Raw genomic sequence first — 20,934 nt, forward strand, 5'->3', positions numbered from 1 at the left:
CAATCTACTTTCGATTCAACAGTCGAAATGAAGATGGCCGCCGAGGTGAGGTGGCTTTTAATTTTTCATGTGTTTTCTGTAATTTATACAGTTTTTGGTGAGATACCCCATCGAAAATTTGAATATAAATATTCATTTAAGCCACCATATCTTGCACAAAAAGATGGAAGTGTGCCTTTTTGGGAATATGGAGGAAGTAAGTAAACTTAAAACCTAACCAATTACGCGTGTCATAAAATATTGCCGTATGTTCTTTTCTTACTGTCGGCTTTTTGATTATTTATTTAAAATACATTATCATTTCGTTTACAAATATTAATTTCATTCGTATCTCATGTTTGTAAGTGTTTCCACGTATTAAAATGATAATATTTACTTGATAAAATTTATCATAATAATCATAATAAATCAAAATTATCATAATAAATATGTTATAGTATATGTTTTTATTTTCATTTATGTTCTAATTCAATTTATTTTAAAAATTTAAATAGTATTAATTATTTAAGATAATTTTTACATACAGAAATTAAAATTTAATTTATTTCATCATTTTAATATATAGTAGATAATTAGTGTATTTATGAATTTTTATTTTATTTTATTTTATTTTTATATGTAATTTCTTATCGTTCAATCATTCATAAAAATGTAATTTTTATTTCAGATGCAATTGCTAGTGCAGAAAATGTCAGGGTAGCTCCATCATTAAGAAGTCAAAAAGGTATGTGTAAAAAATTTATTTTATTGATTTCTATTTCTTTTCTTTATGATCATTAATTAATTATAATATAATAAGTCATAAAAATATTTTAAATTATAATATACAAATTTGATATATTAAACATATATATTAATATATCAGCATTTTATTAACAATATACATTTATATTTCTTTTATATTAATAATTATATTAATAAAAATTAAAAATATCTATAGGTGCTATATGGGTAAAACATCCTGTTACATCCTTTGAATGGTGGGAAGTTGAATTAATATTTAGAATAACAGGAAGAGGAAGAATTGGAGCAGATGGTTTAGCATTTTGGTATACCGGTGAAAAGGGTGCATATAATGGCACTGTTTTTGGTAGCTCTGACCAATGGCATGGTCTTGGAATTTTCTTTGATTCTTTTGACAATGACAATAAACACAATAACCCCTACATTATGGCAGTTCTCAATGATGGCAAAAAGACATTTGATCATGCTAAGTAAATTATAATTTTTACTATATAATTTTTTAGTGTTTAATAAAATTTTCAAAAAATGATGCTTTACTTTGAATTTAATATAGTGATGGTACCACACAGTTATGTGCTGGTTGTTTGAGAGATTTTCGTAATAAACCATTTGCTACAAGAGCCAAAATTGAATATTATAAGAACACTTTAACAGTAAGTGTATATATATATATATATAAAATAAGAAATAAATATATATATATATATATATTTAAATATATATATTTATATAATTTTTTGTTCAATTATAGCTGTTATTCCATAATGGTATGACAAATAATGAACAAGATTATGAAACATGTTTCCAAGTTGAAGATGTTTTTCTACCAAAAGGAGGATTTTTTGGTGTTTCGGCTGCAACTGGTATTTATTACATAATAAATATCAATTTAATCTTTATATCAATATAATTAATTTATTTTATAATAATATTTCATTTAGGCGGTTTGGCTGATGATCATGATGTTTCTCATTTCTTAACACATTCTCTATATCCTCCTGGTCAGTTAAGACCAGATCAAAAAGTATCTCTGGAGGAACAACAAAAGCTTAGTCAGGAATATATGGATTATCAGAAAAAATTAGAACAAAGGAAAGAAGAATATCGCAGGTAATATTATAGATTTTAAATGCATATTTAATATATGAAGCTTGTTTTTAAAGTAATTTAATTTTAGAGATCATCCAGATGAACATCGCGAAAAAGAAGAATTCGAAGAATATTTTGAAACTGATAATCAAAGGGAATTGCGACAAATTTTTTCTGGCCAAAGTCAAATGTTTGATGCGCTGCGCGAATTAAACAGGAAATTGGACAACATAGTAGGAACACAAGAGCGATCTTTAAGTTTAATATCTCAAATTCAAGTTGGTGGTAAAGTTTCTTTTGATTTAATTGATATTAATATTAGAATATAAATGTATAGAGAAAACTTAAATATGAAAAAAATAGGTGTTCAAGTAGGAGGTCAACCAGGACAACAAGTACAGCTGATTGATACAATTCGCCGGCAAGAAGTCGATACTCTTTTAAACAATCAAAATAATATATTAAATACTGCAAGAGAAATTAAATCCTACGTAAATGAAGTATATTCCAAAGCTGATACTATTCTTAGTAATCAGGCCAGAGCTCCAACTGCTCAGGTGTCTATTGATATTTGATTTTGTTAGTTTTTCTTAACTTATAATATTAAAAATTATTGTTGTTTAGGTACAGCAAATGGGATACGATTATCATTCTCTTATTTCTGAAATGAGAGATGGACTTAATACACTAAAAAGAGATATCACTCAATTAAGTACTAAAATAAACAGTGGAGGAACAGATTGTCCAACAACGAATTGTTTAACAACAACAATGTTTTTACTTTTTGTGGCAATTCAGATGATAATTTTATTAGCATATAGCACGTACCGGTAAATATTTATCTTGCTGTATGATATATGATGTGTTCATGTGATGATGTGATTATATTTGTTATAATTGAACTCAAATTAATCTTTTTGTTTACAGGGACAATAAAGAAGCACAGGCGAAAAAGTTGTATTAATATTTGTTTTCGATCCTACAGTGCAGAAGTAAAGGTATAAAAATAAATATCTACCTTTACATACTGACCCAATATTTTTATCACTTGTTAATCGTATTCGTAAAACATGCATTTTTGCTGAACATTTGTACAATAAATACATTCTTCATCTACAGTAGATTTAACACGATATAATAAAGAGCAGTTAATGCTTTTAAAGCATGATAAAAGAAAATGCTCAGCTTGATATAATTCAATCACTTCGAATATATCTTTTAACGCGTCATATTTTTTGTCATTGTAAATCATAGACATAAATATAAAGTGACAGAAAGTGGGCGCGAAATCAAACTGGATAATATAATAATTTTTAGATATTCAGTAATATTGAAATATGACAAATTTTGTCGTGCTTAGATGGTTGTGTATGATATATATTTTTTTATCATCGTTCATTAAGAAAGTTTGTGCTATGCGCACATTTTTTTTTTAACTATTTTCATTAATTTTTTATTTAAAAAATTATTGTTTTCTTTTATACATTGATTTATAGGTAGTGTTAGCAAAAATGTATAAACATTTATACATAAGATTTTGTATTCGAAATTAGCATATCAGATATCAAAAATTGAAACAATTTTTTGAAAAATTCTGACAGATCTTTTTTTTTTCTTTTGATCTGGTACTACATTCCCATAGGTGAACGAGTATAGATAAGCTCTACGTTTCTAACGTGACAGTTACTTAAAATTAAAAGTAAGAAATCGTTGAAACGATTCTATTCAAAATAATAGTTCTTTATGCTCTGTGTGCAAAAGTGACATCGTACAATCACTACGTTCTTGAAGCTCTATAATAAGAAGATTTTTGTTAAACGAATACGTACTTTGTAAGAATATACCGTGTATCGAGAATAGCTGTATAGACAGGAAGGACTCGATTTATTCGTAAGTTCGGTATTCTCGTCAACATTATTGCATTTGTAAAAGTTTATTGAAGATTGTAAATGTATAATGAAATATATCTGATAATAAAATTACTAATCAAAGAAACAAAGATTAGTTATTTAAGTTTAACGAATGCATTGACATAATGAAGAAAATTGAAGTGTGAAGTATGATTATATGAAAATTAAACGATATCTCGAATAATAATCGATATCTCTCAAATGATTAAAGCGATTGATCGAAATTTAAGAAAATGTATGGTGTAAAGTGTATAATTCTTTTATTGTGATTTTTAGTAAATTTTTTAGTAATTAGAAATGAATAGTGTTAATGTAAATTATTTGTTTAATGTAAGTTATTTTTTTATATATTTGTTATATATTTTTTACATTTTATTTAATAATATAGCTGAATATTTTTTACTTTTTTGACAAGTAAAATATATATTTTTATTGTTTGTTTCCTTAAACATAATATTTTTCATTATTCAAATTAAAATGTTGCATATATTTTTATATTTTTGAATAAATATTTTAAAAATAATATATTTTTTTAAATATCTATATAATTATGAAAATATAATTCAAATAAAATATTAAAATATGAAAAAATAACATTTTTATTAAAATTGCTAATAATTTTGTTATCTAAAAGAGAATTATATTTTACATATATTATTTTAAACAAATATTTTGAAGTATTTTAAACAATAATTGTTAAAAAGTAAAAAGATATTTGTGAATTTTTATTGCTTTAGTATTTGTTAAAATTATTTCATTTATTATTTGTTTCATATTATAATATGAATATAAAATAACATTATTCTTGTATTAATAATTAATGTTAAACAATTTACTAATTCAGTAAAATATAAACATTTGTAAAAATTGAATTTTTAAATTATATATATTTTAAACATGATTTCTTCATAAAAAAGAAAGAGTATTAAATAATATAAAATATAATACATGTTATTATTCTCTTAATAATATTATACATATGTAGATAATAAAACAATGAGGTATTATGACTAAAAATAGAATTGATGATTAATTAGAACTCTGTAATGATGAATAATGAAAATTTTTTTATAACGTATAATATAAAATTTTAATATCTTAAATTTAGTATGTTAAAATCTTTTATGAAAAATAATTTACTAACTATTTAATTACAAATTTAGTAATATAAATAATAATATTATATTATCTATTATTCTATCAATTGTAACAAAAAAATAAATAAATAAAAATCACTTGAAAAATTTTATATATATATTAAAATATACATATAATATGTATTATAAATTATTAATATTTTGTTTATTAAAATTATTAATTATTAATATTTTGTTTGTTAAAAGACAGTGATAAAATTTTAAATGTTTTAGTAGCCAGAAAACATTGAGATTTCCTAACCACGAAAATTGAGATTTATAAGTTCAAATATTTGATCTTTTATTCATTCAAGTACTTTGTAACAATCAGTATTAAATGAGGCGAGGAAAAGAAAACAGGTCGTGGTTAAATCTTGCGTGTAATTCAATAAAAATAAAATTGATGCTTCCAAAAAATGAAAGTAACTTCAGATCTGCAATGCGACAAAAATATTTTTTTTTTTACAATTATTCTTTTTTTTGTATTTTGTTTTTTCTCCTTTTTTTTACATTTTTTTTTATGCAAACTTTATTTACGTGAAATATAAAATTTAAAAAATGTGGATATAATATATAAAATCAAACTTCAATCAAATTAAAAAAGTATTTAGATTAAATATTAATTAGATTAAATATTTAGTTGAATTAAAACTAAAATAAAATTCATTATTATTTCGTGCATGATTTGTTGCAATAAAAAATAATTTTATTTGGATTATTTACAAAATATATAATATTTATAAAATTTAATAATAGTAATTAATTAAAGATACACAATTTAAAGCTTCCAGAAAATATTAATAATTATAAGCTTTTATAAATATTATATGATACTTAAGATGATACATAATCTTGATATCGTATTTTGATTTATATCTGTAATGTAACTGTTGATAAAAATATATACTTAAGATATTAAAAGATTATTTAAGCGTTTAGTAATAATAAACACCATATTCACGATAAAATTTAAATTTCGCGTTATCCAGATTTTTAAAATGATTTTTTACGAGTATTAAAATTCTATATAACAATTTACCATTAACAAATTAACTTATCTATGAATAATATATGCAAATTATCTACACATTATATGTGTATTTTATGCTCTTATCTTATTTTACTTCATAGTTTATAATTAGGTTCTAGAAAATTTGTTTACATATCTATACACATTATAATTGCAGTTCTGTAAATTTCAGATTTACAGACAATATAACAATTTTTAAACTGCATATAACAGAAAAAATAGTTTATTTTCATAGAAAATCCAGGACAACGTTTTATGTGGAATTATATATTTTTTTTATTTTAATGGAGAATGTTAAAATAAAGATATATTACATGGTATTTTTTTATATAAAAAATTTTTATTATTATTATTTATACAGGTTTCTAAAATTGTTATACAAATATAGATAGGAACAATTAAAAATAATTGTAAAATATTAGAAATCAATAAAATTAAAATTTAAATATTAGGTTTTTCGATTATACAATGGAAAAAAAATTAGAAACTGACAACTTTTATGATCAAATTAGAATTTACAATGTGTTATATTTTTCTATGCATACATAAAATACGCGTTCAAAATATACATAATAATTAAATTTGTATGCAAACTGAACTGAATGCACAATTAAAATTAGAATTTATAATAGAATATCGATGTTGAATTAAAATTTACGATACTATAATTTTCTAATATTTACTTAATTAAATTAAAAAAAATATCACAAGAGAATACTGATAAGTGAATTAGATTCAACTGAATTAAAAGAATACTATAAATTGCTGAATCGAATTAGAATCCACAATATAATTATCACACAATTAAAACATGAAAATAAATCATCAACTGATAAACACATTTCACAATTCATTAGAATATTAATACAAAATATCCTCTCTGTTGAATTTTTCTCTTATCAATATCATCAACGATATTAAAACTAGAAAAGAAAAAAAAGTGTTAAATCACAATGAAAAATATAATCTTTCTTTTCCATTCCAAGAGATCCATCAAGGCCATGGTACATTTCTCAATTACAATCTCGATTAAAAAAGAAAATCATAGAATAAATTAAAATATCAATCCTTCCGTACGTAAAGTAGAAAACTTATCGATAACCATTTTATTATTTTTTTCTCCAAGAAAAACGTGAATCTTGGAGGGAGGAGGGGGAGGAGGAGGGAAGGAAAGAAAGCCATCGGGCTCGAAGTCTTTGCTCGAGACGAGGGGGCGAGGGGTGAAAATTGGAAATTCGGCGTGTCTCAACCGTCCATTTCTGCGTCACGTTTCACCCTGTCGTATCGTACCAGCCCCTTTGGCCGAGACTTGGCCAATAACAACGCGTGTCTCGTGGCGCAGAATCCGCGGAATTCGACCCTCGTCGCTGCGAAATGCCTCGATTGGCGAGGCACGATCCAATCGCGAGCAACCCGATATTGATTCAAACAATCCTCCTCCTCTCCCTCCCCCCCCCGAAAGTCGGGGTTGAATTGTTGCAACTTTTTTATCGGCGAAGTTGTAAAGTGTTTTATGGGCGAGCGGGCGAAACTGGCGGCGGCGGCGGCGGCGGCGGTGTTACTCGATGACCATGAGTTATTAAAATTGCCGGGGACGGTTCGATGCTTTCGCGAATTAATGGAGGGAATTCGCCGAGGGATGGAACGATATGATTATTATACGTTCTCCATCCCGGATATTGTTGTTTGCCAAACTTCGCGGCACGTTCTCCATACGAATTTCTCGAATCGACGATTTTTCTTTTACTTTTTTTTAACGCTGAGAACTATGCATTTTTCAAGGATTTTCTCGGTTCGAAAATTAGTCTTTATGGAAGATGATATTTCATCAGAAGTTAGGTGTAAATTTTGTAAAATTGGAGTTTTCTTTCCAAATATTCGAGGGGGTGGGGGGTTGTTATTGTAACGAAATGGATTTATTTATCATGGAAGGAAAAAAGGATGAAAAAAAAAATGGTCCCCCCTTGAAATAACAATTTGGAGAAAAAATTAGCTCCACTTTGCTGTGTAAGCAAAAGTTACTCTCTCGTATAATGGCGCGCGCCTATTAGCACGACAAACTCTATACAAAAAAATGTATAGGGGAGGATGAAAGTGTCTGGGCCATTTGTATAATAGCAATCAAATTTATGTTATTGTTACGAAAAAAAAATGGAATTTTCAAAGAATCCAATCCAGTTAAGGAAATATATTATATTTGATTGATTTTAACATCTGTAATTTAATAATTATTAGTAAAACTCTGAAAGCTTAATTTCCATGTTATAAGAATCTCATTTAAATTTCATTTTTTCCCTCGCATAAATCGCACCGAACTCGAACTCCAATAAATCAGAAACTCGATTTTGCGTGTCCAATCATCGATAGTGCAAATCATGGGGAATGGAGATGGCGTGCGAGACGAATCGGAATTCGTTCTGTCACGTGGTGTACATCTGCATCGGTCGAATGCACTTGTATAATAGATTCGTATAAGTAAACGATATTTCGTGTAATATTCATATTCGATGTAAATAAGGATTTAAAAAATTCGGAAAAATTTGAACGAAACATCCTATTACTTATTTTCATTAATTTTCACTACGTTCAATTGTTTCCTTACACTCGATATAATCTTAATTCCAAAGAATCTTATTATTAAATTTTAAAACAAGTTTTATTTATTACCTCGCACTGAGAAAAACCAATTAATATTTTATTGTAATAATTTTTAATACCAATAATTTTTTATTAATTTTATTAAATATTTTATTGTAAACACCTCTTTAACACTCGAATATATATATATATATATGTTTATATATGTAGGTTATGTATATATGGAGGCGAAACACATAAATACAGACCAATATCCAAAGTGTACGATTACCTCGCACTGAGAAAAACCAATTAATATTTTATTGTAATAATTTTTAATATCAATAATTTTTTATTAATTTTATTAAATATTTTATTGTAAACACTGCTTTAGTACTCATATCTACATATATCTACATCTATCATGATGTTATGCATATATGAAAACGAAACACATACAATATCCAAAGTGTACAATTATCTCGCACTGAAAAAAACCAATTAATATTTTATTGTAATAATTTTTAGTACCAATAATTTTTTATTAATTTTATTAAATATTTTATTGTAAATACCTCTTTAACACTCGAATATATATATATATATATATATATATATATATATATATATATTTATATATGTAGGTTATACGCATATATAGAGGCGAAACACATAAATACACATCAATATCCAAAGTGTACGATTACCTCACACTGAGAAAAACTAATTAATATTTTATTGTAATAATTTTTTATTAATTTTATTAAATATTTTATTGTAAACATCGCTTTAGCACTCGAATATATATATATATATATATATATATATATATATATATATATATATATATATTTCTATCATGTACGTTAGGCATATATGGAAGCGAAACACATAAATACAGACCAATATCCAAAGTGTACGATTACCTCGCATTGAGAAAAACCAGTTAATATTTACCAATTAATATTTTATTGTAATAATTTTTAATACCAATAATTTTTTATTAATTTTATTAAATATTATTAAATATAAATATTTAATAAAAAATAAATTTTATTAAATATTATTAAATATAAATATTTAATAAAAAATAAATTTTATTAAATATTTTATTGTAAACACTGCTTTAACACTCGAATATATATATATATATTTCTATCATGTACATTACGCATATATGGAGGCGAAATACATAAATACAGACCAATATCCAAAGTGTATTCACTGTAACTGAGGAGAGATGATTTAGGATCGTTGGGGACGCAATTCGACGAGCGATTTGCTTGATCGAATTGCGTGTATCGATTCGATTGATTAAAAGCATTGGGTAGCATTTTTTGAGGGAGGGGGGCTCGATTGAGAGTCATATTCGTGCGGAGGAGGGAGAGGATTGCGTTATCGTTACTGCTCTTAGCTTCGAACCCCTGCTGACTATCCACCACCCCTAATTTTATTCATACACGTAGCTTCGTTCGATTTGGTTTAATGTACGATGCGCAACGATTAATTCGCGATTTATTCGATTTATTATTACTTGCGCTTGTCGAGTGATGCACGACGAGTCAGATTGGATTACGTGAGCAATGGATGGATAAATATACATTCGCGAGAAAAATCAAATAAAATTAAATATAGAAAATTTTTATTAATCTTCACTACGTTCGATTGTTTCCTTACACTCGATGTAACATCCAAAGAGTCTTATTATTAAATTTTAAAAAAAGTTTTATTTATTACCTCACACGGGGGAAAACGAATTTTATTAAATATCTTATTATAATATTAATAATTATTATTATTGTATTATTAAATTCATTTTACAAATAATTTTAGTGTAATCCAAATTTTGTTGAAGTGAGATTAATCTTCTTCTGGATGTATATACTTTACAATTAATCGACTCTCACAACGAAGTTTTACTTTATTTATATAGGAATTTTATAAGAATTTTCTTCTTCTATCAACACAATTGATTACATAGACGTTTATGATGTTATCATTACAAGTTATATTGTTATATTATATTAAGTTATATTATAACATTTTGATAATGTTAATTATCAAAACATTATCAAGAGTATTTTTCTCTAATTTATTAAATGCATCTTGAACTCATTCAATCAATTTATCAATTGTGTTTGGCGAAGCTTGGTGTTGTAGTGATTGAAAAGAGTTAAAAAAAAATCAAATTGAGAATTTTTTATTAATTTAAATCAGGACTATTTAGTGATTAAATTAAATATTAAATTGAATATTACAATCATTAATAGAACCTGCAGCAATGATATCTTTATCATTATCTTTGTTATCTTTATTAATAGCAGTATTCTAATTTTCCTTTGATCTTTTTTATACTTTAATAGCTGTTGAGCAAGATGACGTTGTTCATTAGTCAATTGCTTTTGGCATTTTTCTTCTTTGTAACTTTGTAAATTCACCTTATTGTTTGAGTTAAAAATTTTCATTTTAAAATTACAGTGGTCATTTTATTTTTCTTAAAAAAATTAATTTTTTCTCTTCAAATTCCAACTTAACTGAAAAGCAACGTCTGTCAAATATGTTATTTAGGTTATGTATCAATGTAAGGAATACCAATATGATGAGTATTGCCAGACATTTCTTTTCTTTGTAAATTCACTTTATTGTTTGGGTTAAAATTAAAATTTTTCATTTTAAAACTACAGTGGCTATTTTATTTTTCTTAAAAAAATTAATTTTTGTTCTTCAAATTCCAATTTAAGTGAAAAGCAACACTTGTCAAATATTTAGGTTATGTATCAATGTAAAGAATACCAATATGATGAGTATTGCCAGTTGCTTTCGAAACTTTAAGATAATCTAAGATTTTCATTTATTATTTATTATATTGATTTGCTGCATAAATTTTTACACAGTTTCTGTTATTTTTTTCTTTTTAAATATTTTTTTCACGCAAGGTTACATTCGAAAGATATTTTAGGATAAGAAAAAGTAGCAATAGGACACGTTTGAAGATTCACTGAACAGGGAACAATAAGAATTTATTGAGCAAAAAGGAGAACTGCGGATGATGACATTTATAATCTTCCACGAGGAGCGTAGATCAACGATGTTTTTGCTCGACTTATAGGGGTGTCCCTTGAATTCGATTTTAATTATTATTAATCGTTTTCCATCACCGAGAAGGGTTCCCAATTTTCCCCATTTTCCTGCATAATTTTCGTCTTCTAATCCCCGTCCTTGTTAATTAACTCTCGATCTCTTTCTTAATAAAAAATCGTTATTATTACGTTATTCCATCGAAGAGGCATTTTCAATTCAAAATATCATAGATTTTAAAATTATTGTACACAGCAGAGTGAGATAAATTCATAAAAAATAAGCAGACTGCAATTTATGAAAAATATAGAAAAATCCATAGAATACAATGAATGTATGAAAATATATAAAATATTCAAATCAAAGTACATATTAAAAATGTGTATTCTAAAAATCAACAAATATAAGAATCTCGAAATATCAATTACCCTTACAAAATCTCAAAACCTTTTTTCCTCTCCAATCATTCGTTATCATTTTTTTTCCCCATTATAACCTATATAAACACATTGCTGTTACAGGGAGCGAACAATGGAGAGACGTGGAAGAGGAAACGTAGCGAAAAGAAAAGAAAAGAGATAAGAGAAAGAAAAAAGGAAAGAAAGAATGGGAGCCTATAGCACTTAAGAGGAAAGTATCGAGCCACTTAAGCAATAATCTGTCGAGGAGCGTCCTCTCTCTCTCATTCGGCAGGGGTGGTTTGTGTACACTGGCCAGCCGTCGTCAACCCTTGTGCTTGGGGCGTGCAGCTCGCCGCAAGGGTAAGCAACTTTTGTTTCAGGCCTCGACGGGGGTCTTTCAGCAGGATTTCGGATGGAACGTGGACGGTGGATGGACGCCACCCACTCAGGACGGTCAGTTTATGCGGTTTCCGGATATTTATGGGGTGCAGGAACGATCCGAAGGGGTGGTGACCGCGGCCAGGGCTATATATCCTACAAATTGGACGCGGAAACTCGTGAAAATGCGAGCCAATGGCATGATCGAATTTCCGCTCTTCGTTCTGAGCTCGGTCTATTGAACTTTGGAACGCGAAACCGTCCGATTTAACTTCTTCTCCAAAGAGATGGATCACTGTTTGCTCTTTATCCTAGTGTACGGTCGTGTGGGTCCAGGAACCAGATCCATTTGTATCCATTTGCGATTTTAGGTAAATTAATCATTGATTGTTACAGGCCAATTTTTAATCAGATGATGTTTGGAAAATAAGAATGGGATTGAATGGAAACAATTTTGTAATATGTTTTGAACATTTGTGTGGAATATTTTTTGATAATGAAGAAATTATTAAGATTATTCTAGTAACAATATAATAGACACATAATAAAAATACTTCAAATATTATTCTTATTATGATATATCATAATAACTCTTCAGATTGCATTAAAATTATTATAAATAATAATCTAGAAAAGAATCTGTTTATTTCTCAATGGGATGATGTTAAATGGAAACAATTTTGAAATATATTTTGAATATTTGTGTGGAATATTTTCTGATAATGAAGAAATTATTAAGATTATTCTAGTAACAATGTAATAGACACATAATAAAAATACTATTCTTTCTATAGATTAGAAAAAATGATTCTTATTATGATATATCATAATAGCTCTTCAGATTATATTAAAATATTAGTAAGTAAGAATCTAGAAAAGTTGTTATTTCTCACAATCAGTTTTTAATCAGTTATTGTTTGGAAAATATGAATGGGATGATGGGAACAATTTTGTAATATATTTTGAATATTTGTGTGGAATATTTTCTGATAATGAAGAAATTCTTAAGTAACAATGTAATAGACATATAATAAAAATACTTCAAATACTATTATTTTTATAGATTAGAAAAAATGATTCTTATTATGATATATCATAATAACTTTTCAGATTATATTAAAATATTATAAGTAAGAATCTAGAAAAGAATCTATTATTTCTTACAATCAATTTTTAATCAGTTATTGTTTGGAAAATATGAATGGAATAATGTTGAATGGAAACAATTTTGTAATATGTTTTGAATATTTGTGTGGAATATTTTCTGATAATGAAGAAATTTTTTAAATTATTCTAATGTAACAATTATAATAGAATATAATAGACATATAATAAAAATATTTCAAATATCATTCTTTCTATTCTATCTTAGATTAGAATGAAAAAATGATTTTTACTATGATATATCATAATAACACTTCAGATTACATTTAGATTAGATCTAAGATTAAAATTATAAGTAGGAATTTAGAAAAGAACGTGTTATTTCTCATCAAGTTTTAATCAATTGTGATTTGGAAAACATAAATGGGATGACATTGAATGGAAATAATTTTGCAATATGTTTTAAATATTGTGTGGAATATTTTCTGATAACGAAATTCTTAAAATTATTCTAGTACAACAATTGAATATAGTAGACATAATAAAAATACAATTCTGTTTACAGATTAGAAAAAGTGATTCTTATTATAGCATTTCATTCTTATTATAGATATTCATTTAAATAAGAATTTAAAAAAGAACATATTATTTTTCACAACCAATTTTTAATCAATTGTTGTTTGGATAATATAAAAAAATGATGTTGAATGAAAACAACATTTTGAATATTATATGGAATATTTTCTGATAATGAAGAAATCCTTCAAATTACTCTATTGTCTAACAATTGAATATAATAGACACATAACAAAAACACTTCAAATACCATTCTTTCTATAAATTAGAAAAAAATAGTTCTTATTATGATATATCATAATAGCACTTCAAATAGCACTTTAAGATATTACAAATAGAAATCTGTAAAAGAACGTGTGTTACTTCTTACAATCATCGCTTCAGCGATAACAAGTGATCAGTTTCACTCTTGCAGAATTAATCTGGATATATCAACGATACGCATCGAATCATGCAATCGTCGAACAATTATTACTCTCGAATCGACAAACTATCATGAGAGAAAAAAAAACAACGATTCACAAGCAGCATCGAAAAATACACAAATAGACTAACAGAAACTAAGTGGCACGATGAATTACGATCGTGTACTTTGGTTCACGGCGCATTGTACGCGATCACTTGTAATTTAATATTCGCACCCCGTGAACGCGTTCATTACTTAAGTCGACACCCGGCACGACTGCATCCCTTCGCTCGTACATCCATGATCATTCTACCAGGACTAATGCACCGTGTGGCCAAATGTTCGATGCGATTTAAATGCCGGGGGATAGTCAAGTATCCCGTCTACGGTAGTTAACACCCCCCTTATTCCTTTCCTCCAGGGGCTTGTTGACCGACGTTTCATTCCGAAATCTCCTCTCATCTATCCGTATTTTTGGAAATTTATCGTTATTAGATCGTTGTTAGAAAAATTTATTTACAATTAAAGTGATAAATTCGGTTACTCGAAGATTTAAGTTGGTTCAATTTTATTATTGGAGAAATTTATTTTACGAATATCGACGAAAGTGATTGGCGTAAGGAGAATAGGAAAATATGTAGAAAAGTATTTTATATTTAAGTATAGATGTGGATCGATTTTATCACGCGAATATTTCATTTCTCGATGATCGTTAGGGGAATTTCTTGCGTTAAAACATTTGACACGACGAGAGGGTTAATTTTACGAGGCAAATTACGAGCGACACGTGTGCTAATTCGAGTTTATAATTTTAATGGCGCGCGTAGAAACGGTACGACGATTCTCGTTGATTTAATTAACCCCAGGGGTTCCATCTCGTGTGTCGTTACGAGTAACGCGGTACTCGACGCTTCGCTTTGAAACAATGAGGAACAAGCGGCCAAACAATTACAATAAATCATAGAGAACGATCACCGTTATCGCTCTTGCGTTCTTTTTATTCTTCGTACAAATTTTCTTCACAAATTCACAATGATTTAATATATTTTCCTAATAATTCTGCAAGTAAAATATTATTCAATAATTCACTCTTGAATTTTTTATTCTTAGGATCATACAAATTTTCTTCACAAAGTCACAATGATTTAATATATTTCTCTTGCACTTTTTATTTTTAGAATCATAGAAATTTTCTTCACAATAATTTAAAACTTACAATGATTTAATATATTTTCCTAATAATTTCTCAAATAAAATATTATTCAATAATTCATTGTTGCACTTTTTATTTTTAAGATTATACAAATTTTCTTCACAAACTCACAATGATTTGATTTCTCCTACACTTTTTATTTTTAGAATCATACAAATTTTCTTCACAATGATTTAATACATTTTCTTAATAATTAATAATATTTTATTTCCGCAAATAAAATATTATTCAATAATTCTTGAATTTTTTATTCTTAGGATCATATAAATTTTCTTCATAAACTCACAATGATTTAATACATTTTTCTAATAATTCTATAAATAAAATATTAGTGAATAATTTGGTCTTGAATTTTTTATTCTTTGAATCATATAAATTTTCTTCACAAACTCACAATAATTTAATATATTTCTCCTGCACTTTTTATTTTTAGAATTATACAAATTTTCTTCACAATGATTTAAAACTTACAATGATCTAATATTTCTTTAATAATTCCTCAAGTAAAATATTATTCAATAATTCTCAGTTGCACTTTTTATTCTTTGAATCATATAAATTTTCTTCACAAACTCACAATGATTTTATATATTTCTCCTGCATTTTTTATTCTTTGAATCATATAAATTTTCTTTACAAACTCACAATGATTTAATACATTTTCCTAATAATTCTGCAAATAAAATATTATTTAATAATTCGTTCTTGAACTTTTTATTCTTAGAATCATACAAATTTTCTTCACAATAATTTAATACATACCTAATAATTTCTCAAGTAAAGTATTATTCAATAATTCGCTCTTGCACTTTTTATTCCTAGAATCATACTCACAACGATTTAATATATCTCCCCAATAATTCCATTATAATTATATATTGTCACAGCAAATGAGATACTATTCAATAATTCATACAAATTTCGTAATATATATATATATATATATATATTGAAACATCATACAATTAATTTCATTCTCTCATAATAGCATAAAAATTGTACTAATCAATATATTGAAATACACGGACAAAAGATTAACAAAAACGAAGAATTATTGGAGAAAACCTACGCAGGGATATTTACGACATATAGAGGCAAGCCCTAAGTTGGAATTAATTACGCCTGGACTTCGATTTTTCTTCGTAGGGGAGGAGGTCCCAAGGTTCGGGCGAGGGTGGCAGTCCTCAGATTCCATACTTCTTCGCAGGAGGGTGGCGCTCCCGCCGTGCTTCCGGTATCCGGTTCCGCCGCCGATTTTTATGCGGGCAGGGGAGCTGGGATGATTCCATGGAATCTGAAAAGTCAGTGGACCGAGAACGGAGGATGAATCCTCGAAGTGAGGGGGAAGGGAGCGGTTATGGCGAGCGGGGGAGAGAAGCGGCGATACGTCGTCACATCCGGTTGGACGAGCCGAGAATCACGACGCGTCATTTGTCAGCGCGTCACGCTTTTTCCGGAAGCTGCGACGACGCTCGCGGGGGATGAATGACGCGCGCGTCCGCCGGAAGTCGGCGCGCTAATCGCTTTCTACATCGCGCACGATCGATGATTGGAATGGAAAACGATCTGAGGGAGAAGAACGGATGGTTTGGCGAACGCGATCAAAGATTGTTGCATTTGATAGAATATTTGAGAAACAATTACGTCATCTTTGATGACGATACCACGAACAATCTAATCGTAACGTGTGCAATTATTATTTATTTTTATTATTATTATTATTTATTATTATATTATTATTTATTTTTATTATTATTATTTATTATTATTATTATTATTATTATTTTTATTATTATTATTATTATTATTATTATTATTATTATTTATTATTATTATTATTATTATTATTTATTTTTGTTATTATTTATTATTATTATTATTTATTTTTATTATTTATTATTATTATTATTATTTATTTTATTTATTATTATTATTATTATTTTATTTATTTTTATTATTATTTATTATTTATTTTTATTATTTATTATTATTATTATTTATTTTTGTTATTATTTATTATTATTATTTATTTTTATTATTTATTATTATTATTATTATTTATTTTATTTATTATTATTATCATCACCATCACCATTTATTATTATTATTATTATTATTATTATTATTATTATTATTATTTATTATTATTATTATTATTATTTATTATTATTGTTATTATTATTATTATTTATTTTTATTATTATTTATTATTTATTTTTATTATTATTTATTATTATTATTATTATTTATTATTTATTATTATTATTATTATTATTTATTTTTATTACTTATTATTATTATTATTATTATTATTTATTTTTATTATTATTATTATTTATTTTATTTATTATTATTTATTTCACGATACAATTCAATGATTGAAAGCAAGCATATCAATTTTGCGAGAAATAATTTTCTTCTCAGTAAAAAGATTATTTAGAAATTCCGTTATTTCTATATATTTTTGGATTTTTATTATCGGTTCTAGAATTAAATTTTCAAGCGATATGAACGGGACGACGAAATTAATAATTTAATTCCTCCCCGAGGAATAAAATTTGTTATAAAATTTTTCCTGTTAAATGTCCAATAACCGTTACGTTGTAAATCATGGTACGCCCCATGGTACTCGTACAGCCGAGTCTCCAAGATCTCCATATAAATTCTTTTCGAATTTACGATTCACGCGTTAGACACGGGTGATTTCGATACCCGCACGCGCTCTTCACTCTTGCTCTCGGTACATACATCTCTTGCATACGTATCCCCATTCCTCCACAAGAATTTGTCAAATCATCCTCGACTGAACTCGCAAGGGTTTGTTCTCCATTGTTGTACTCTTTTAGGGGTTTTGTGATGTATCTCTGTACTCCCTTTCTTCCGAGAGAATCGTAAAGTATATGAGGTAGAAACGGGTGAATTTCTGTATCGAGTATTATATACAAAGAGAAAGAGAGAGAGAGAGAAAGAGAGGAAGAGAAAAGAAAAAAGAAAAAGAAATTTGAGAAATACGAAAGTCGTCGATATTTAAAAATTAAAAATTGATTTTAAATATATAAAAATATACTATATTAAAATTTTATTCTGAAATATTGAAAAAGGTAAATGAAAATATCTTTTATCACTTCGTATCGCAAACATTGTATATTTTTATTCTATTCAAGATCGTAAACAGTATTAAATAAGAATTAATTATTTTGAAAAATTCATTTATAATATAGTGCATAACATAACGAAAAAAAAAAATATTAATAATAAGATATATATATTTATATTGGAATAATTTGATGAAATAAAATTTATTAGAATTAATTATTCATTTCGATAAAGAAATTCATTCTAACCTTTTATTCTTATTGTTAGAAAATGAAATAAAATATTATTACCTAATTTGTTGGAAAATTATCAGTTAGAAATCGTCGTGCTATGTATTATATTATCCAGCATGTTTGTTCTTTCAATTTCACTATACACATTTGAACTATAATTTGTACAAATAAAAATCAAAATCAAATGTAAAACAAACTTCTGAATTTCCAAAGAAAATTATCAATGAAATATTTTATATATACCAAAATTACTGAATTTTTCAAATAAAACATTTTTACGTATTCTTTTTACAAGCAATAATTTTGAAAAGTGATGCCAATTACGAGGTTTCACTAACACAGATGTAATTATCCATTGAAATGTATAATTTTATAATTCTATTCAACAAGATATTTTCTCATCTATCTTAAAATAAGGGAATTTTATTAATTTCAAGTTTCAGTGAATAAAAATTGTTTCGAAACAATCGGCAGAGAAATCGGATTTACGCAAGTAGATTTATTCTTGGAGGGAATTCTGGAACGATATATTCCTCGAGCTCGCGTAATACGAAATACATCTTATCGATATCGAGTAATCTGGGTGCAGGATCGAAAACCTTTCAGAAAAATGAATTTATTCGTGAATTTATATCCACCGTTTCCCGTCATCTCGTTCATAAATCATCCCCCCGTCGCGGATGAGTCCACATAGCGGAACGCGAAGAAACAACCCGCCCCCTGCTTGCACAGAGGAGACTTCGGCAACTTCTCTCCCTCTCGTGGAAGAAAATTCTTCTCGAATTCACCCTTTTGCAGTTAATCCTCCTGTATTGTTAAACGTCACGTAAATCGCTGTGTCAAGCGGAAGAATTATGATTCCCTTAATCATAGTTTTTCCTTTTTTCGAAAAGAATCACTCGAGGAGTTAGGGTTTGAGAGATAACGATGCTTTTTAATCGATCATTCGATTAGATAGAAATTGATCGATGTTTCTTTTTTTCTTTTTGGCTTCGAGAAAATTATTATTGGCGAGTAATATTATTCTTTAATTGAAATCGTTAATTAATTTTACGATGGTTTTATGATAAGATACGATAAAAATCTTAATTCAGTAATTTAGGAAACAATGGAATTGAGAAGAATGTATTGAATATCGTCGAGTAATTTTTATCGACGAATAATATATTTTATTCGCTTGTTTTAATTGAAATTATTAATATATATATAATTATAGTAGGATAATATATAATTTTAACCTTTTGGAAGTTTTGATGGTTTCATACGTGAATTAAAATACATCATAAAAATCTTGATTCAGTAATTCAGGAAGCAGTGGAATTTGAATAATTTTTATCGACGAGTTTATTTTATACGTTTGTTTTAATTGAAATTATTAATTTTAGTCTTTTAGAAGTATTGATGCTTTCGTACGTGAATTAAAATACATCATAAAAATGTTAATTCAGTAATTCAGGAAGCAATGGAATTTGAATAATTTTTATCGACGAGTTTATTTTATACGTTTGTTTTAATTGAAATTATTAATTTTAAAAGTCTTTTAGAAGTTTTGATGATTTCATACATGAATTAAAATACATCATAAAAATCTTAATTCAGTAATTCAAGAAGCAATGGAATTGAGAAGAATATAATCAATATTCGAATAATTTTTATCCATCAATAATATTGTTCCTTTATTCTCTTGTTTTAACTGAAATTATTAATTTTAGTCTTTTAGAAGTTTTGATGCTTCTACACGTGAATTAAAAATCTTAATTTAACAATTCAAAAAGCAATGAAATTGAAAAAAATATATTCAATATTCGAATAATTTTTATCATTCTTTTATTTGCTTGTTTTAATTGAAATTATTAATTTTAATCTTTTAATATCGAAAAAGTTTTGATACTTCTACACGTAAATTAAAAATCTTAATTTAACAATTCAAAAAGCAATGGAATTGAAAAAAATATATTCAATA

General features: G+C 26.6%; 1 protein-coding gene across 1 annotated transcript; it reads left to right on the forward strand.

Annotated features, from left to right (window-relative positions):
- LOC550798 (protein ERGIC-53) lies at positions 1-3,832 on the forward strand. Its single transcript, XM_006565030.3, has 11 exons — positions 1-196; positions 668-724; positions 941-1,214; positions 1,298-1,397; positions 1,496-1,607; positions 1,686-1,854; positions 1,922-2,118; positions 2,197-2,390; positions 2,458-2,663; positions 2,761-2,831; positions 3,476-3,832. Exons 1-10 carry the CDS (start codon positions 28-30, stop codon positions 2,795-2,797), a joined length of 1,515 nt encoding a protein of 504 aa, XP_006565093.1. The 5' UTR covers positions 1-27; the 3' UTR covers positions 2,798-2,831; positions 3,476-3,832.
- Positions 3,833-20,934: the final 17,102 nt, after the last annotated feature.

Source organism: Apis mellifera, linkage group LG13, assembly GCF_003254395.2.
Source record: "Apis mellifera strain DH4 linkage group LG13, Amel_HAv3.1, whole genome shotgun sequence".
Lineage (NCBI taxonomy): Eukaryota > Metazoa > Arthropoda > Insecta > Hymenoptera > Apidae > Apis > Apis mellifera.